Source organism: Macrosteles quadrilineatus, unplaced genomic scaffold, assembly GCF_028750875.1.
Source record: "Macrosteles quadrilineatus isolate MER2022 unplaced genomic scaffold, UCM_ALF_1.0 Scaffold_5__1_contigs__length_97177068, whole genome shotgun sequence".
Lineage (NCBI taxonomy): Eukaryota > Metazoa > Arthropoda > Insecta > Hemiptera > Cicadellidae > Macrosteles > Macrosteles quadrilineatus.
In genome coordinates this window covers 80,290,770-80,311,293 of record NW_026542598.1, presented here as the reverse complement: position 1 = coordinate 80,311,293, position 20,524 = coordinate 80,290,770, and the positions used below count along the sequence as shown (strand labels likewise).

Here is a 20,524-nt window from a genome sequence, read left to right as displayed (position 1 = left end):
CTTACTATCAGAACTTAGATAGAAACAAAATGTGCATTTTTATGGGTGACATGAATTTAAACCTTTTGAGCAAGGATATACTAATTGACCTCTACTTAAACAGTCTACTTGGCTCCGGCCTTGTACAGTGTGTGGACAGACCGACTAGAGTTACACAGGACACTGCATCCTGCATTGATCACATATTTGTACGGTACTGTGACATGACTGCTGTGCGCGCTGCTGTACTGCACACTAGCCTCACCGACCACTATGCCACCGCCCTCACTATACATGACACTGTATACACTCACGCACACACACTCAATATTCGCACTGCAACCGGACCTCCTCAAACTTACCTTGATCACACCCTACTCACTCAAAATCTTTCTCAGACCGACTGGGGACCTATCCTAATCTGTCCAGATGTCAATCTGTGCTCCGAACTCTTTTACAAAAACCTTGAATTTTCTATAAAAAATGCAAAAAAAACAATAACTACAAGATCATCTAGACGTAAGAGAATTAAACCATGGATTACAGACAGTTTGGTCAAATCAATACGTACTAGAGATAAATTAAGTAAATCTGCACGCCGTCAACCATTTAATGATAATCTACAAACTTATTACCGGAATTATAGACAAAACCTGGGCAGTCTATTAAAGAGAGCCAAAAGAGACTTTTACAGGGAAAGACTCAACCAGCACAGTCAAAATCCCAAATTATTTTGGGGATTGATCAATGATCTTGCTGGCAGATCAAGTAAGAAAAACTCATTTCCAATTGAAAAGTTCATTCCTAACACGTCTGATCATACGCAAGCTACAAAACATGTGATTGCAAATGATTTTAACAACTTCTTTGCTTCTGTTGGAGAAAATTTAGCAAATCAGATAGATGCGGGCGGGACCCCGGTGGTTGTTGACTCTGACTACAGACTGGACTCTACTTTTACATTGAAAACTGTTTCTTCACAAGACGTACTACGACATATCTCTGGGCTGCATGGTGGCTCAGCTCCTGGTCTGGACGAGGTCTCGGCTGATTTACTCAAACAAAACGCACTCTTCATTTACATTCCTCTGCTACACATAATCAATCTATCTCTACTGACTGGTATATTCCCGGCTCAATTTAAGACAGCAAAAGTTATTCTTTTATTCAAATCAGGTGACCCAAAAGATAAAAACAACTTCAGGCCAATCTCATTGTTAAGCGTATTTTCCAAGGTTTTGGAGCGTATTGTTAAGGAACAGCTAGTGGAGTACCTTCAAAGTAACAATATACTATCTAATTCACAATTTGGGTTCAGAAAAGATAAAAACATCTCTGATGCACTATTTGAAGTTTGTAAATCTATAAATAATTCAATGATTAATAACAATCGATCTATGTTAATGTTTTTAGATCTAAAAAAAGCATTCGACTCAATTGACAGAAATTTATTGCTAACAAAATTGGAACAGATCGGTGTCAGAGGCACTGCTCTCACATGGTTCAAAAACTATTTATCTGACAGACATCAAGTGGTTTCCATCTGTGGTGTGAATAGTGATGCAAATTCAATTGAGTATGGGGTTATTCAGGGAAGTACTCTGGGGCCTATACTTTTTCTAATTTATATAAACAACATTTCTAAACTCAAACTAAATGGTGAACTGTTTTTATTTGCTGACGACACTTTAGTTTTAATAAAAGGTTGTTCATGGGAGGATGTTAGGTCCAAAGCTCTTGGTGATCTCACAATTCTAAAGAAATGGTTAGATCAAAATGTGCTCTCACTTAATGTAACCAAGACTAAATTCCTTCCCATATCACTCAGTATCAGCACTGATTATAATCTAGACAATTTGAAGATTCATTGTTGCGGCAACCATAACAGCTTATCTTGTAATTGTGAGTACATTGAAAGAGTAGATTATTATAAATATTTGGGTGTTTATTTTGACTACCGAATGAAATGGACAGAGCATGTGGATTTCTTGAAGAAAAAGATTCGTAAATGTATCTATGCTTTTAACCAATTGAGTGAAATTTTAGATGAGGATGACGTAAAGCGAGCTTATTTCGCTTATGTGCAATCTTTGATTTCTTTTGGAATTATTTGCTGGGGAGCATGCTATCACACCACCTTGGAACCCTTGAATGTAATTCAAAGATCAATTTTGAAAGCTGCTTTTAGAAAAAATAAAAGGTACTCCACTGATGCTCTATTCCGTGAGACGGGAATACTACCGGTCAGACATCTTTTCATCCAGTTCCTTCTTAATCACACATTCAAAAACTCAAACACGATTCTTACAGCAGTCACACATCAGCACTTCACAAGATACTCCCACAATGTTAGAATATCTGTTCCTCAGCTACATAAATCAGTTCTAACTACCAACTGCTTTTATGTTTCTCAGATCCTCTGTCGAAATTTAATTCAAAAATATGATATTCAACACGTTTTTAGTTTACCCTCATTACAGAAATTCAAGTCATATTCTTGTTTTACTGCACTCCATTACCAAAGAAGAGGCCGAGACTTTGATTAGACCAAACCATACTTGACTCTGACTAAAAATCCTTGACCCTTTGACCCCCCCCCCCCACCCTCCAAATGTCTTTTTTTATTGAACTGGCTTTAGTTGTCGTCGCCGACATTCTCAACCGCATTTCAGTTTTTATTTTAAACAATTAAGAAAAAAATCTCTCATATTCAGTTTTTGCCCTTAATTTCGCAGACTGATAACAACCAGGCCTACGCACAGGCACCTGCCCATGTAGGCCTATCCCATAAGTATGGCAGATTCATTAACAATTAATTATAATTGTACTACTATAGTTATCTTGCTCTCTGTTTTTATTTATCTGTATCTTTCTGTATATATTGGGATAAATAAACGTATTTCATTTCATTTCATTTCATATTATGCAAAAGAGTACTGAATAGTTGGTTTACTACTATGAGAAACGCACATTAGTAGTTTACGTGTTTTTAATAATTACGAGTATTAATTCTTTATAATAACTCTTTTAAGAAGGTTGGAAATTCAAAATGCGTAATGTAATATGTTTGCATTTATTCCAGCTTTTCTAATATAGGACTTGAATTTAAAACTTTAATTTCCAAAGGTAATAATGAAATATGTTACAATAATTTATTGCATGCTACTTTATTGAAGGTTGCAATACTTTAATCACAGCCATTTGAATTTGATGGCTACTGTAACATCGGCAACACATATTCTCATAACTACTGTAAAAAAAAAATGCTTCATGACACAAACCTTATAGTCCAGCTAATTTAACCATCACAATAAAAGATAAACTGAAATACTCAAGAATTTTAATAACAACGAAAATTGACCTATAACCCCACTTGTAACTGAATCCCCAAAATCAGACACAGTAAATACGTCACCAGCACGATGCAGTTTCTCAGTAATAATTTATTAGATTTTTAATTTCGCAAGACGCAAGAAAAACAAATACTTCTCCATCTCGGTTATGACTTCTGTTTTGTTATGTTTCACTTCTGTGATCAAAGGCTTGCAGCCTCAAAACCACCTCCCCTTCCCTCCGTGGTTCTTTGTCACCTGGTTCCATTTCCCCCTCCTCTCACCGGTCTCAGTATTGTATTGTTTACTTTTCTCGTATTTAAACTTACCTACTCATTCCGCATGATTACAGGATTATGTAAAGGTGAGATCTTGACAGTTTGTGATGAACACTCGATTTGTTTGCATAGATCTAAGATAAGGAACAAATTTTGTTGTGGACAGTTTTTTTCATCTTTACTAGCTGTCTGGCCCGCTCTTCACTCGCGCAATTTTTTTAAATAAATTAGAAATGCAGCTGTAAAAACTTTGGGTACTTTCCTGTTAAAGGGAACATTCATTATTATCGATGAGTTTTTTCTCGATACATACATCGATATTAACAAATTGAAACATATCAGCTGACAACTACGAAAAATATTGTTCAGTATCAACAGACATTAATGAAATGGAACTGTTCTAAAAAAATAACCTAACATAACTAACCAAACTTGCTGTAACATTAAAAAATTCCGTGTTTATAACTTACCTTTTATATTCAAACCCAAACGGAATTTTTAAATGGTACAGCAAGTTTGGTTGGTTATGTTAGGTTAGCTTAGGAACAGTTTAATTTCTTAATCCATATAATAGACTATTTTAGCCTAAACAAGATCAGTTAGTTGTTGTCAATTTGTAATGGATCGGAAAACAAAAACATCGATATATCGAGGAAAAAAATCATCGATAATAATGAATGTTCCATTTAACAGGAAAGTACCAAACTTTGATTAATCTGTTGACGTACTCGATACAATCATTGAGATACCTTCCATAGATTAAATATCCGATTACATGAATAAGGCATGAGCCGTTTTCTATATGAAGAGACGTCAAAACGCCAAAAAAAGGTGTAGGTACTTTTAAAGTAAAAATACAAGATGCATATTTCTAAAAGAAAAAAGAAAATTACACACACAAATAAGCTGTGTAGTGTCAAATAAGTAGTAAAAACCATAGTTAGCCAAGCACACAACCCTTTAAAAGTTTATGGTTTTCCAAAAACAGCTTAATCTAGAAATATTTTGATCTTAAATAAATAATAAACAAAAAACATTTTGAGGCATATTTTTAAGTGAAAATTTCTAACAGATGGTATACGGTAGTGATAAACCATAAATAAAAATAAAAATCTACTCCATATGAATAACATGGGAACTTGGAAGTCCGGTGGTCAGAGCTCTGAGGCCTAAATCAAATTCTGGCTACGTCACGACCTTCTGCACAAGACCTTCAAATAAAAAAAGTTTAGTTTTGATAAATACATGTTTGTAATATATGATTATAAACACGGTGGTGGTTAGACACAATTAATTGATTAGTATGAAGTAGATTTGCCAAATTCTTTTTGAATCTACTTTTTTATTCTGACTGTAATGAAGGTTTTCGTTAAAAGCTTATTAGAGAGCAAACAAACATTCATATTTTTTATTCAACTACAAAAAATGAGATTCATCAACAATAATTAAGAACTTGAAATACCAAACGTGTGCTATATTTCATAAATCGATGTATTACAAGGTAAAATATATGTACACTTTTCCATAAACGAGTTTGTTATATTATATCTGAGCACTCGATATAGGTTAATGTTTTGATTTATTTTATACCCTTCCAGTTTAAAAAATCCAATTCATGATTCGGCTCTCCCCGACGATTAACATAACATACATTCTTGACTGTTTATGATCTCAATAAAAAAGTTCTGTTTGTGTTATAATTAATAGAGTAGTCAGTAAAATTTACATTTATCATTAAATAAGTTCTAGATTTTCGATTCATTAATTTTCAACCAGAACACTCAAACACTCCAAACTACAAATCGTAGTGGCAGAAATGGTTTCGAAATATTACAGTTTTGCTACATAAAAATTGCAAAGACTTGACAATGAAAAGTCGAGTTTGCCATCTGGGAATGAGTTTGTTCAGAGTCTGGTAAATCGCTAAGCACCTGCTGACTCAGTCTTTGTGCAATCAGCAATCAGCAATCAGTGGGAAATCAGTGGGAAATCACTCATCACTTCTTTGAAACTCTTCGCTGACATTGCCGAGTCGCTTGATGCCCTGGAGACTGTTGACATTTATACAAGGAATATTTTCTCCATGTGTATGAAATGGAATGAATATCTTGCTGTGTTAATAGGATAGGCTGAATTTGACCAGGTACTTTGATAACCAAATATTATTAGAAAACACCTTAAAGATGTTTGGTTGAGGAAATATAGACTAGGGTGGTCTGCCGTTACACTTTAGTCGCATAAATGAGCGAAGCATTATTTAAAGATTGTCAATGGCCAAAGCAGCTAACAACCTACAATATGTCCCCTTTCAACAGATTCACCGTTTGTTTGCCCGATATTATTTAAGTTCTAAAGAATAACAAATTTGATCTGGTCTTCTTCGATTTCATCAGGACTTTCTTGGTTTTCACGTTCACACGGTACTCTCATGTGAACAAAATCATTGACTGGTAGTTGGTGTAGCGCTTCATCACTAATGGTTATGTCAAAATAGAATGGGTTATTTGCCTTCAGCCAAATAAGTGCTTGCTGTAGTTTTTCACGTCGAACTTGGAAATCGATATGGCCAAAGACGCCTTGACGTTGGACAATAATAACTTTTAAGTTTTCGGGCAGTGTAGGTAAGACAGATGCTATTTCATTAATATCTTGCTCAACATTAATGATGTTAACATTGTAATGAAACTGGCCATCCTGACCATTTGCTTGTACTTTGTAAATGCGCATGGCGGGATGTACTCGTGCAATCAACATTTGTTCTACAATCGTCAGGTCAGTTAATTCGTTCGGGACACTTGACACATCCATATTATTTAACGCCGTGAATTTAGTTGCATTTGAACGACAACGCGAACAAATCGGTGATTGGTTTGAAGCTGTTAGTTGTTGGCGATGACAGTTAGTGCAAGTGTAAAATTTTAGTGCATCTAATTCATGTTGTAATTGATTAGCTAACTGCCTATCATAATCAGCTTCTTCCGCCACTGCTTCATCTGGTTCTTCTTGTTCACGATGCCACTCTCTTTCAAAATTATTTAAATTATTGGTGCGACGACCAATATTACGACGTGGCCTTTAAAGCATGATCAAAACAAATACAGCAAAACTGTTACTTCCATTGATAAACATTCCAACTTTAACCTAGGATGAAAGTAAACATTGAAATGTAAACAAAACAGTTAAACAGTTAAAAACAATTAACATATGTTTATCTTATGAAACGAGATAAACCCATATGTCATAAACCCAATATAATTTTTCTTTCAACTTACATTAAAATAATAAGCGAAATTGCGTGACCCGTAAAATAAAATCCAGAAGGAAATTTGCAAATATTCTTTACCTAAACATTGCGCTCAGTATTCTTTAGCTGTTGGCCAAATTTCATATCAATTGGTCAAGCCATTACATTCTGATGCTCTTACAAAGAAGTTACAAAGTGAGGGAAAGTGAGCTTTGCTCGCTCCGCTCGCTTCGCTCAATTAAGATATTGTGTTGTATGTAATGTACCTATAATGGTTATATAGACAGGGTGTCCCACGTAAGGTGTCTCAAATTGATTACGGGAAAACGGCTTAACGTAATAGGATGAAATAAAATTATTTACCGTTAAGTCGACCCTAAGGAATAACGTAAAAATATTTTAAAATTTTTTTCAATACAGGGTGTGCCAAAAACAGAGGGTCACAAGTTCGAATCTTGGAATTTTCAAACGTAAACATGTGTCATATTATACATAATTTTAAATGTAATTATTAGACAAACATTTTGGCGAAAACAGAGATTAATTATCTTTTTCGTTTCAAAATGGCGGCAGTTTTTTGTTGGGAAAAATCTATATATTTTAATACTCTGTGCTTTCTACCAATGCACTTAGACCTTCTCTTTTCGAATTTTCTTACTTATTGTGTAATCAGCTTTACTGTGATATACGACAAGTGACGTTTTTTTTTAAATAATGAAAATTAAAAAAAATGAATTTTGAAAATTTTTAAATGCCCATTGTTCAAAGATTTTAAATGGCAACATATGTCAAGCGGCACATCATTTAATAGGTTTTGTAATTTTTTACAACTTTGTACCTTACACTTACTTCGTATCTCTTTTAGTTTTGGTATAAATAACAAAACACCTATTTTTCCCATATCTAATGCATGTTATTTGGGTTTAACACTCAATGCAATGGTGCCATTAGTACTTCCATTAGTATATTTTTTGCCGCCCGGATTAAATAAACTAAACGTAATACGAAGAAAGATTGCGGAACCGTTTCGACACCTCTTGTGTACAATGGTATATATACATTTTACAACCATAAACAGTGTAGATCCAATTCTAAAATTTGGAAATCGCAAAAATACTAAAACACTGTAAACTACGTATCAATATTGTAGGTTTATGTAATTAGTAAAAACTGTTGCCAAAGAGCAAAGTCCAGACTGTTGTCCTGAATTTTGTCCAGATTGGACAAAGTCCGTATTAATTGGCTCCGGATTAATGAGGGTTTACCGTACATTAGGTATTTGTGCGAGAAAACACAAAATGGCATGGAAACGTAGCCAGTTGTACGAGTAGTTACGTACTAAATGTAAATTGTAATCAAAACACTTGTATGAAAGATTGTTTTGACAAGACTCAGAATCAAATGAGTCACTTATACGTCTGGTAAGATTTAGACAGTTACATTTTTGTGTTTGTCACTACAGTTATTGTAATTCTTAAGCCATTGTATGTTTAAATGTATCACGCTAACAAAAGATGATTTTTAAAAAGCATTTAATCACCCAGGTGCATTATTATGCTAAATAGATTGCATTTTTTCAGCTTTACAAACTAACAATTCCCGAGTATTTAACCTTTAGAGGTAATACAAACATAATGTTTATGGCGGTAATAACTGTTCAGTTCTGAAAAAGGGTTACTCTAACTGAAAGCAGTGGATGTAGACTAGGAAATAGAAATTGTAAGGTGGAAAAATAGGAAAATGAGTAAAATTAAGATACCTCACATGTTTGGGTTGACTTCTCTGTAGATGGCCATCTTGCTGCTGATTTTTCCTTCACTACTTCTTCTTCTTGTAGTAGGGATAGGCGGGAAATTTAAATGTTTAAATGAAACCTGAATGAAGGTGGTTATGGTTGGTGATGTTGCAACAGGAATGAAAAAAGGATAAATTAAAATGTCTCTGGGATTTCAGAAATTAAATTAAATTAAATTAAGTCTGGCTCTAACATTTCCGCCCACCAAAAAGGGCTAGTCCTTAGTCCTTTTTCACAAATTAAAACGTAAAATTGTTCAAAATAGAAAAACGCAGTTAAGTAATAGTTCAAAATTGAAAATTAAAGATGTTTGTTTCTTCTAAGAACACAAAATAAAATATCTTCTCAATCTTCTTGAACAACGTAAGTTATTCTAGCGGTAGAGGACACAGTTGAACTACTGGCCTCTGAAGCTGTCCGGTTGGAGTTTTGAGGGAGACGACCCGGACGATGCCGTCTTTACCAGGATGCGTTGCAATGACTCGAGCAGCGGTCCATTTCAAAGGAGGCAAATTTTTGTCTTTAATTAAGACGAGATCGTCAATCTTCAGGTTAGGTTGTTTTAGATTCCACTTGTACCTCTGCTGGAGTTGGTGCAAGTATTCTCGACTCCAGGTATTCCAAAATGATTTTTGGGCTTGTTGGATCAATTGCCATCTGGATAGCCGATTAGAAGGAGTGGTGGAGAAGTCTGCCTGTGGTAGAGCAACTAGCGGCTCGCCTATAAGAAAGTGGCCTGGAGTGAGGATTTGAAATTCATTTGGATCTGGTGAGAGACTGCATAGTGGCCTTGAGTTGAGAATCGCTTCGATTTTGGTTAGAAGTGTTGAAAACTCTTCGAAAGTATAAATTTGATTTCCAATAACCCTCTTAAGATGGTACTTGGTGGATTTGATTCCGCTTTCCCATAAGCCACCAAAGTGAGGGGCTGCGGGTGGATTAAAGTGCCAACTAATGCCAAGGTTAGCAACCTTTGACTGAATCACGTCAGATGAGGGAGGCTTGTAGAGTAAGTTACAAAGATCTTGAAGTTCCCTGTCGGCTCCAACGAAGTTTGTTCCTTGGTCCGAGTAGATGTTTGCACAGAGACCTCTACGTGACACAAATCTATCTAGACATGCCAAAAAGGCTTCAGTGGAGAGTGATGATACCAGCTCAAGGTGAATAGCTTTCGTGCTGAAGCAGACGAACAAACAGACGTAACTCTTCAATATTTGAGGTTTGCGTAGCCTATCTGTTTTTGTCATGAATGGCCCACCAAAGTCCACGCCTACATCAAGAAAAGGCCGTATTGGTTTGAGTCGTGATTCCGGCAAATTGCCCATGTACGGATGAGGTGAATTAGCCTTAAACTTAGTACAAACAAGGCACTTAGATATGCGATGCCTGATTACATGTCGGGCAGAAATTATCCAAAACTGTCTGGAAAGAAGGGATTGGAGAGTCCTTGGACCAATATGCAGATACTTTACATGAAAGTAATCAATGAGGAGATGCGTCAAAGGTGAGTTTTTCGGAAGCAGCATGGGATGTTTAGCATCATAGCCTAGCTGAGCATTCTTCAAACGACCACCTACTCTTAGAATTCCATTAGAATCAAGAAATGGATCTAGCCGCTGAAACATAGGACTAGTTTGTTGTGAATAAATCTTCTTGATTTGATCTTGAAAGTGATGAGACTGAGTGGTTTTCACTAGTGAATTAAGAGAGGCTGTGCGTTCTGCTGCTGAAAGATAGGTTAGGAAAGTTTTTTCTTTACTCTTCTGACAATTATTTATAAATCGTAAAACCCATCCAAAGCATGACTGTAGCTTTCTAAAATCAGAGCTATTTTCAATCAATTCAATAATATGATTTGTAGGTTGTTTAGCAGAGACACATACAGATGACGTATTAGGTCGAAACTCGAGTAAAGACTCTTCTGAAGATAATGCAGGTAACGGTTGAGTAGGCCATGAAGATTGGTCTTCTTGTAGCCAGTCCGGTCCTTGCCACCATAAGGAAGTGTCCAAAATCTCATTAGGAAGCAGTCCTCTTGAAGCGTAGTCCGCAGGATTTGAAGATGTTGGAGTATGTCGCCATTTCGCAGGTACAATGAGAGACTGGATATCTGCTACACGGTTAGCTACAAATGTCTTTAACTGATGTGGAGGAGAGCGAATCCAATGAAGAACTACAACTGAATCAGTCCAGGCAAATGAAGGAATTATTCCAAGTTTAGAGTTGAATATGTCGTGACAGTAGATCATAGTTTTGCTTAATAAAGCTGCACCGCACAGTTCTAAGCGGGGAATTGATAATTTCTTTAAAGGCGCAACCTTAGATTTAGCCATTATCAAGTTTGAATGAACTTGGCCATTACTGTCAACGATGCGAAGGTAGACGACACAGCCGTAGCCTACTTCTGAGGCATCACAGAATCCGTGGAGTTGAGCTTCGTTATTTCCTGGCGACAGAACTGGTCGGGGAATATTGAGTCGGCTGAGCTGTGGGAGGTTTTCAAAGTACTTGACAGATTGATTAATAATATCAGTTGGAAGTGTCTGGTCCCAATCTAGGCCTAATGTCCAAATCTTCTGAATTAAACATTTAGCCCATAATACCACAGGAGTGATTAGACCAAGAGGATCATAAACTTTTGATACTTGAGATAGCAGACTTCGCTTCGTTGTGGGTAACTGTTCTACATGTACCTCGTAGGAAAACACATCAGAAATAGGATTCCATTTTAGGCCTAACACCTTTATAGAGGGGTTTTCCAACTTGTCATCACGAAAAATCAGTTCCTGGTGATGGGATGGAACATCCTGCAAAAGTTCCTGAGAGTTACTGGACCATTTCCGCAATTGGAACCCGCCTGATTCTAAAAGGCTAATAAGTTCAGTTTTAACCTTTTTTGTTTTCTCTAGGGAGTCCCCTCCAGTGAGAATATCATCTACGAACGTGGAGTTCAGGACGACATCACTTGCCAATGGGTATTGTTCAGAACGTTCAGAGGCAAGCTGACGTAGCGTGCGTAGCGCTAAAAAAGGACTACTACAGACTCCATAACTTACAGTGTTGAGAAGATAGGTTGAGATTTCGTTTTCAGGATTATCTCGCCATAAGATTGCTTGATAAGTTCTGTGCTCTGGATTTACAAGGATCTGACGATACATTTTTTCGATGTCTGTAGTGAAGACATAAGAATGAAGACGGAATAAAGACAAGATTTTACAAATATCAGTTTGTAGCTTGGGGCCTATTAGTAATTCATCATTTAGTGACTTGCCCGATGTAGTCGGAGCTGATGCGTTAAATACAACACGCAACTTGGAGGCAGATGCATTTTTCTTGAAGATGCCATGGTGCGGGATGTAGTAGGCCTCTTTCATAGGATTTGTAACTTTAGTCATATGGCCTAGAGTTTCATACTCTGTTATAAATGCAGAATAGGCTGACTGAAATTCAGGGTTTCGCTTGAATTTCCCTTCTAAGGACAACAAGCAGTTTTTTGCTCGGTTATAAGAGTTGCCAAGGTCTGGTGAATCATTTTTGAATGGCAGATTGACAATGAAACGACCAGATGAGTCTCGTTCAGTTGTTGAAGTAAATATCGATTCACATTGATCATCCTCAGGACTAACCAGACACTTAGTCATTGGGGGTTCTTCTACTTCCCAGAACCTTTTTAAATTGAATTCCAGTGATTCATGATCTAAGAGTGCTAAGTTAGCAGAGACAGTTTGAAACTGGGAAACTGGGACAGAAGTTTCTCCAATAAGTAACCATCCGAAAATGGTATGGAATGCTGTTGGGATTCCGTGAGGAGAATCAAGCCGCCCACCATCAAAGAGTTGTGGGAATAGATCTGCACCTATAAGGAAGTCAATCTTGCTTGGTAGATAAAATTCAGGATCAGCCAAGTCCCAGCCCTGGTAAAACAATCTTACTTTCTCATGAAGTGTGGTTGAAGGAAGTAGAGAAGTAATACGATTTAATACTATAGCATTAGCTTCAAGAATGGGGGTGTCTTGGTGTGAAGGCTTCAGAACACATAAAACTATGCCTTTGTTACTCAATACTGAAGTTTCAGATAGGCCTAAAATAGGTTGAATGTGCCGGCGCCGTGGCAGTCCAAGTCGCTGTGCACATGCCTCAGTGATGAATGAACTTTGGCTTCCTGCGTCAACAAGAGCTCTGGCCGATTGAAAATTGCCTGTGGAATCCTGAAGGCGAATAACTGCAGTGCCTAAAAGAACTGTTGTAGAATCAAAGCAATCCTTTTTGGAATTAGAAGCGATATTAGGCCTAGTACATGTTAGCGCGGAAGTAGGCTGTGGCAGAGATGACATTTCCTTAATATCTTCATTACGATCAGATGATGGAGTGTTGTCAGGCTTTGCAGCTGAAGGATTGTTTTCACCTGGATTAACATGAAGTGTAGTGTGGTGATGCCGTTTACACTTAAAGCATGTACGATTGGATCTGCATTTACTTAACATATGAGAATCAGTAAGACAGTTAAAGCAAGCTTCTTTCGATTTAATAAACTCCCATCGTTTGGTCGGAGACAACTGCAAATAAGATGGACAAGAATATACTTTGTGTTCTTTATTACAATATAGGCAGCTTGGTGGAAGCTTGTCTTGATTGTTCGTACTGACATGAAACGATCGTTTGCTTGAAACAACAGTAGCTGGTGATTTGACAGTGTACGGTTTTGAAGTTGATTTGGGTAGGCCAAACTTGGAATTAGAGCGGGAATCCCCAGCGGCTTCCAAGGATTTGCAATGATCTTTCAGAAACTCAATAAAATCAGTGAATGAAGGGTACTCTTTATTGGAATGTTTTCGTTCAAACAGTTGTCTAGTATGTTTGTCGAGGCTTTTTAAAGCAATGTGCAATATGATAAACTCTCCCATATTCCCAGGTATTTGCATGTTTTTTAAGGCTAAAGTATTTTCATTGAGTGTGTCAAGTAAGTTGCGCAAAGGTTTCAGAGACTCAACATGAATTGGGCTTATGCTTAGAATTTCCTCGATGTAATGTGAGGCTAGTAACCTTTTGTTGTCATACCTTTCATTAAGCTGACCCCAAACTAGAGCATAGTTGGTTGAACACAACGGCAAACTTTTCACCAACGTATTAGGCTCTCCTTTGGTACTATTTAGAAGAAAGTGGAATTTTTCTATGTCTGATAGGCTACTGTTGTTATGGACAAGAGCTAGATATATGTCTTTAAAATGTGGCCATTCTTTTAAAGTGCCATCGAAGCTAGGCAGGTTAATTTTTGGGAGCTTAGCTGTTGCAGAACCAAGAGGTTTGGCTTCATTTGCTGGATTTTCATTGGTTGCTGAGGTGGAAAACAATTTTTCTTTCACCGATAAAATGTAGAAATATTTATGATCTGTGGCCTTATTAAGTTCCATCAAGGTTGGCAACTCACTAGTTTCTTTCAGTTGGACATAAGATTTAGCTATGTCAGTTTGGTAACGTTCGAAGCTGTCATGATGAGCCTGTAGCCTTTCACAGCGAACTTTAAATTCTGACACGTCATCTGGTTCTGCATTGATTGTAAGAGCATTAGCTTTAGAATAAAGGTATTCAATCTTTTGGACAATATTGTCCCTTTTATATTTAAGCACTTCGATATCCTTCTTTACTTTGGCATCAGCCATGGTTATAGTGAACCTAGGCTAAGTGTGTAGGTACAAAATATATCAATGAAATATATAATTATTCCAATAAAATCAATAATATTTCCACAATGACAGTTTCGGCTATATATCGTTTAGCCAAAGAGCAAATTGATTGTAATAGGCTAAGTTATTGAGTTTAGGCCTATTAGGTGAACAGGCCTAGACCTTATTTTTGTTTGATCACTTGTTGGAATAGATAGGCCTAATAAGTCACAAATAGCAATAAATCAATGGTGTTAACTTATTGTTAAGTGAAAAGCTTCATTTGTAATTATTTTATTCACAAGAGGAATGAAAAAAGCATAAAAACCTGGTGCAGGGATAAAAAGATAGTTTTTATCCCAGAATGAGGGATTTATCCCGGAACGAGGGATTTATCCCGCCGTAGGGAAATGTTGATGATTCCTATCCCATAAATGAGGGATTTATCCCTCCAGCCTGTAGCAGGGAAATGTTTGCTTGAAAAATCGGTTTGATTTGATAAATACAAATTAACACTTCTTTAAATCTTGATAAAAGTCCATAAAATGCTTTAAAAAGTTGATTGAACTTGATCTTGATGTTAAATAAATGTTCAGAAGCTTTATTTGCAATAATAACCTAGAACACTAGCCAGACTTAACATGAAAGGATAGGAACATGTTGAAAGAATAGGAGCAAGTTGAAAATTGATTATTATTAGAAAAATATGATAGGATTTTTGAAAATTAATTGATCAGGTTCGAAGGACCAATGAAAGCAGTGGATGTAGACTAGGAAATAGAAATTGTAAGGTGGAAAAATAGGAAAATGAGTAAAATTAAGATACCTCACATGTTTGGGTTGACTTCTCTGTAGATGGCCATCTTGCTGCTGATTTTTCCTTCACTACTTCTTCTTCTTGTAGTAGGGATAGGCGGGAAATTTAAATGTTTAAATGAAACCTGAATGAAGGTGGTTATGGTTGGTGATGTTGCAACAGGAATGAAAAAAGGATAAATTAAAATGTCTCTGGGATTTCAGAAATTAAATTAAATTAAATTAAGTCTGGCTCTAACACTAACAATCTATCTAGGACAAAATATTTATCTTTGACATTTTCGGAAGGTTTGGCAGTAAAAAAGCACCGGGTTAAATGCCGCCGCTAATACACTGGGGGTTCGTAATGTCCACAACACACAACATGCTGTGGGAAAGGTACAGGGACAACAAAACTGATACAATAAAACTGAATTCGGAATGAATGTGGTTCAATTGAATTTCGCAAAGTTTTTTGACAATTCACAACTTTTTGGAAACAAATAAGTGGTTTTTGTACGTCTAGATTAATTTCTAAATCTCCGCCACCTTTTTCATATTTGTTGTTAATCATGCATTTTTCATAACATTGACCTGTGAGTAATGAATAGTCTATTATTTTATCACTTAGCACATACAATGTTGTATTGTATTAATTTGAGTGAAGTGGTGAAATCGCTAATACTCCTCAATAATTGTTAGCTGACGTACTATTTCAGATATCATTTTATTTGCCGGTTCATGGTGATTTTTAAAAATTTAAATTAAATAAAATACCGTAAACACATCTTATTAGATAGTTATTTTCACACCAAGATAGTTATTGTTTTGTTTGTTAAAAGCTTACTATAGAGTAAACAATCATTCATATTTTTTAATAACAATTAAATGCAGGTATATGCAGGTTAATGCAGGTGTGGTCACATATCTTATTTTTATTCACTTGCCATATAGATTTCTTTACTTGGAGTAAATCTCAAACCTCATTTTATACCTAAAATAGCCTACTAAAATGTATAATTTAAAACTATTAACAACCCCTTACACCTACAGGAATACTTGCTTAGTACCTTCGGGAAGATATTAATTTAACACTTGGCACATCAGTAAAAATATAAGTTTAGCATAAAATTAGGAGATGTATAAGTCGAGTACCTATCACATTCGAGAAAACTATGCATGAGCTTAGCAACTATGACATTCAAGGAAATCAAATTCTATCACCCTCCAAATTTAGCTCCAAATACCTTCGGGGAAGCTATAATATACAAGTTAATTCATAAAATTGAGCTGGACCATATGATAAACACCTTCTGGTGAACCTTTAACTTTTTAGTACTCTGCAGAGTTAACCTACAGGTCCTACCTAACGTAATTAAGCTTAGCACATTCAAGGGAGCTTTCCTTCAACACCTCTGACACTACAGAAACTAAGGTTTAGAACCATCTTTGGTAAAACTATAACACCTACGTTCATAGAAAGCTTACTCTACGATCATCCCAATCCTACCAACAATACTATACATATACCTTAAAAAACCTCCCTACATTGCAGCACATGATTTATGTCTAAATTGGCACTTCACTGTTTAAGACAGACAATCCTAAACGAACTAATCCTACATTATAGTACATAAATCATGGGAAATACAGTACCTGTGGTCAGACTAATCTCCATAGCTCTCTGTCGATGGCCCAAGACTTTAAACTGGGGTAGTGACACCTCATTGGATACCCCCACAGAGTTGGGGCCTTCGTTCCACTTATAGCGAATGTCCCGCATAGTGTACCCGACTGTGGTACACACACATACATTGCACAAACTGCACATAGCAAAGGTGGAGGCTGCATGGTGACAGGGTGAGCCCGCCTGGCACCTTCTCGTGTGAATTGTGGGGGAGGGGGGTGAGCTTTAAAGTTTTTTGCACACTTTTTCTAAGGAAAATAGAATAATTTTGAACTTAAAGTACATAAGTGTGAATTTCAATGATAGTGTTTTTCACGAGAGCTACCCTGAACTAGAGTACAATATCTTCTGCTAAATGTAAAGGGGTAGACTTCCGTTTCTGTTGGCACAAATAGCCGAATGAAAATATCGATCGATACATCGATTATTCAATATATCGTTTGGTTAATTCGGTAAAGTTAACCTAACCTAACTCACCATACGATATATCGAATGAAACAATAGAATAATTGATATTTTCATTCGGTTGTTTGTGCCTACAGATACGGTAGTCTACCCATGTAAAGCTTCCACGGTCACATTTAACGCGATACTGTTGCCTTCTGGGTAAAATCCTATTACAAGTCATATTACAGGTAACTTTGGCTTACGTTCCAGCCTCGATGAAGATCACCATCTTTCCAGTAGTATTGTAATAACCTAGTGTCCCATCACTACTCAAAAAATGGCAATCTGCTATGAAGCCGAACCTCAGCCTACTACAAGTTATACGATTTTACCTCGAAGATCGCGATATTGAACTACATGCGTTTGTGAGAAAGAGAAAAACGTGAATCACACTACGTTAACCCTTATCTCGAGCTGTAAAAAAAGGATAGCCGACTTGATCGTAAAAATACTACTTTTCAGTCACAGTTTTTTTAATAAAATATTATTAAGTCCACTCCAGTTCTTCAGTTCTGACTCACTCCCGGACTTCTAGATAGGATATATGTTATATGTAGTTAGACATTTTGGATTATCGAGCCTTTTGAAACGCTGCTTCAACGTAAAAATTGTGCATGACTTTAAGATACCGTCCGAATTATATTTGACGAGTTGTATTTATTATTGCGAGAACCAATGGATTTTTTCACGTATAAACCTCAGTAATATTTTCTTGTATAATTTATTATTCCAAACAATATTATTGTACTGATGTACAAACTAAGACTCTACAATAGGGGGGGGGGGTATCTAGAGGGGGGTATTTAGAGGGGGGCACGAGGAGGCGCCTCGGCGGGGGGTGTGAGCGAGGTGTGATGAACATCATGCATTTCCTGATACTGAGTCGGGAAATGACGTCATACGATGCAGGCAACTTCCATAACTTACAACTAAATTTGTATTCATGTCGAGTTTGATAACTGACAGGTCATTTTGTAGGCATGAATTGGGCGAATTAAAATCCCCCGTGACAGTTGGGATAACAGGATGTCTTTTAGGATGACTAAACTTGTATAGTTTGAAACCTTGGATATCAAAGCCCTTGGGGTTTACGTTTGGTTTGAAAACAGCCAAAATTGGTTTTATTTATTTGTTAATTTATATCACGATGATTATCCAAAAAAATTAGAGTAATTTACTTGCATGGCATCTTTAGCTATAAACGCAAGACCATAAAGTAGATATTTTATTCTAATGTTAAAATAATTGTCCTATAAATAAGAAATGATTCAGATTGATTAGCTTCTGACAAAGTGTATTGCAGCCAAATGTGTAATACCATTGACTATTGGAAATTTTCTATCATAAGAAACTGGAATATCAGCTTATTGTAAGCCAAAAAGTCCCCACCATGCAGAATGGAAAAACTTAAAGAGAAAAAAGGATTGTAATGGTAATGTAATCTGAGCAGCTAAAAAAAAAAAAAAAAAAATTATAGGTCTATACACATGAAAGATTTAATTCCTTCAATGAGTACGTTTCCAAAGTTAAACACGCTAACTATTGGACTCAAAGTAAATAGTATCGATTTGATAATGCCTGATCAATAAAACATTTTTTAGATGCCCATACTTTAAAAAATATGTTCAAATATCAACCACATATCATTACCATACGTTAAACCTAGCCATGCAATTGCTTCAATTAATTTACAATCCAAAACTTACTCCCATTTAACATCCCATTTTGAAGTGACTTACAGATAAATTCTAGGTATGAAAGAAAATTTGTTAAGTATTAGAATCGATTTTTGAATGCCCGCCAACTTAATTATTTTAAATACATAGACTTTCAGAAATTATGTACACAAACCTTACCCCACAGAATAACCCCAAGTGATCCAAATCAATTCACCACGTTTCCACCCCTTTGTCACAGAAGTCACCTGATCGATGACGTCATCAGCGACGTGAGGGTGGCCTGTGTCAGGTATACCTATACCTGTATCCGTGTCAGGTTTACAGGCACATACCTATACCTGTGGACTAGTACCTGTGGAAAGGTTAATTTCGGTCTGCCTCTGGCGGTGCCCGAGGACTCTGAACTGGGGCAGTTGCACTTCGTTGCTAATACCCACAGATTTGAACCCGGAGTTCCACTTGTATCGAATATCACGCATAGTGTATCCAACTGCACTTGACAGACAAATCAGACAACAGTTTAACTGGCATTATGACCTGCGGGAGGGGTAGGCCACTCCGTGGGACTGGAGACATTGCGAACATAAAAGGAAAAGAGGAAAAATTGTGTTCTCAGGAATTTATATTTTTTGTGTTTTGTAATTAGTTTAAGTGTATTTTTTGGTAAAGCTTAGTCATGTGATTTTTGACAAGGTATATTTGGTTTTAAAATGTAAATTAACATCTTTTAGTTTTTTTTTAACGTAATCATTTTTTTATTTGTTCAAATTATTGAGACATGACTATACTGTGTATTTATTTATACATGGTGAAAGTTGTTTGTTTTAGATTTTGTTAGGAAATACATCTTATAAATTGTTTACCCTCTTCATTGGGATACCAATGAATTTAATTGAAACAGTATAATGGCTATGTTAAGCCATATTGAGTATTTACGTATACAATTTTGTATCTTATCAAAATAATTTTATATTGAACTATAACGTTCAAATTATTTTTTTTAAATTTCAACAAATGGGGAAAATGTCCTTACAAACTGTCAGTTAGTTTAGTCCAAATTTTACAAAGTTTTCGAAATGTCTAAGGCACACAATTTCTTAAATATAGTTTGTCACAATGTACTTAGGATATAGTCTATATATATTTCAAATTTAGAAAAAGCTTCTTTCAGGAAATGTATTTGAAAAAACGATTTCATGGTTTTCTATCCATCAATAAAACTGGACATTGTGTATTGGTTTGGCCATTCACACCCGCATTTCAGGGGTTGAAATGTCTTGGTTCGGCCAAACATCGAAGAAGTCAAGTATGAGAAAACATCAAAAGAGCAAAAAAGCAAAACAATCGAACAGGTATTGGAGTGGCCTTTATTGGGAACAACTTAATAGTAGAGACAACTCGTGCAAACTCAAGTGCAAAACCAAAAAGTGGCAACAAAAAAGCATGCTACGCAATCATGCTGCTCATGGCTTTTCAGTAAAATTACTTAATTTAATGTTTGTATTCCCTACGCTAGCTTAGATTATCTAGTTATTTGAGGCTAAATGAGTATAATATATATACTAAAAACCTACGATATTCCAAAATGCTTTGAAGGTATTTCTTGGTTATAAAAAATTAATTAG

The 20,524-nt window shown here is 36.1% G+C and overlaps 1 protein-coding gene across 11 annotated transcripts in view; it reads right to left on the bottom strand.

The window, feature by feature from the left end:
• The window catches only part of LOC128994350 (gamma-aminobutyric acid receptor subunit beta-like), a 111,367-nt gene that overhangs the window by 13,310 nt on the left and 77,533 nt on the right, over positions 1-20,524 (bottom strand). For 8 of the 11 annotated variants that reach the window (XM_054418862.1, XM_054418866.1, XM_054418860.1 and 5 more), the window contains one exon: positions 16,743-16,880. In XM_054418862.1, the coding sequence (XP_054274837.1) occupies positions 16,743-16,880 (138 nt within the window). Of the gene's footprint in view, positions 1-16,742; positions 16,881-19,251; positions 19,390-20,524 lie in introns of all 11 variants that reach the window. The other 3 variants (XM_054418864.1, XM_054418865.1, XM_054418863.1) reach the window with 1 other exon arrangement.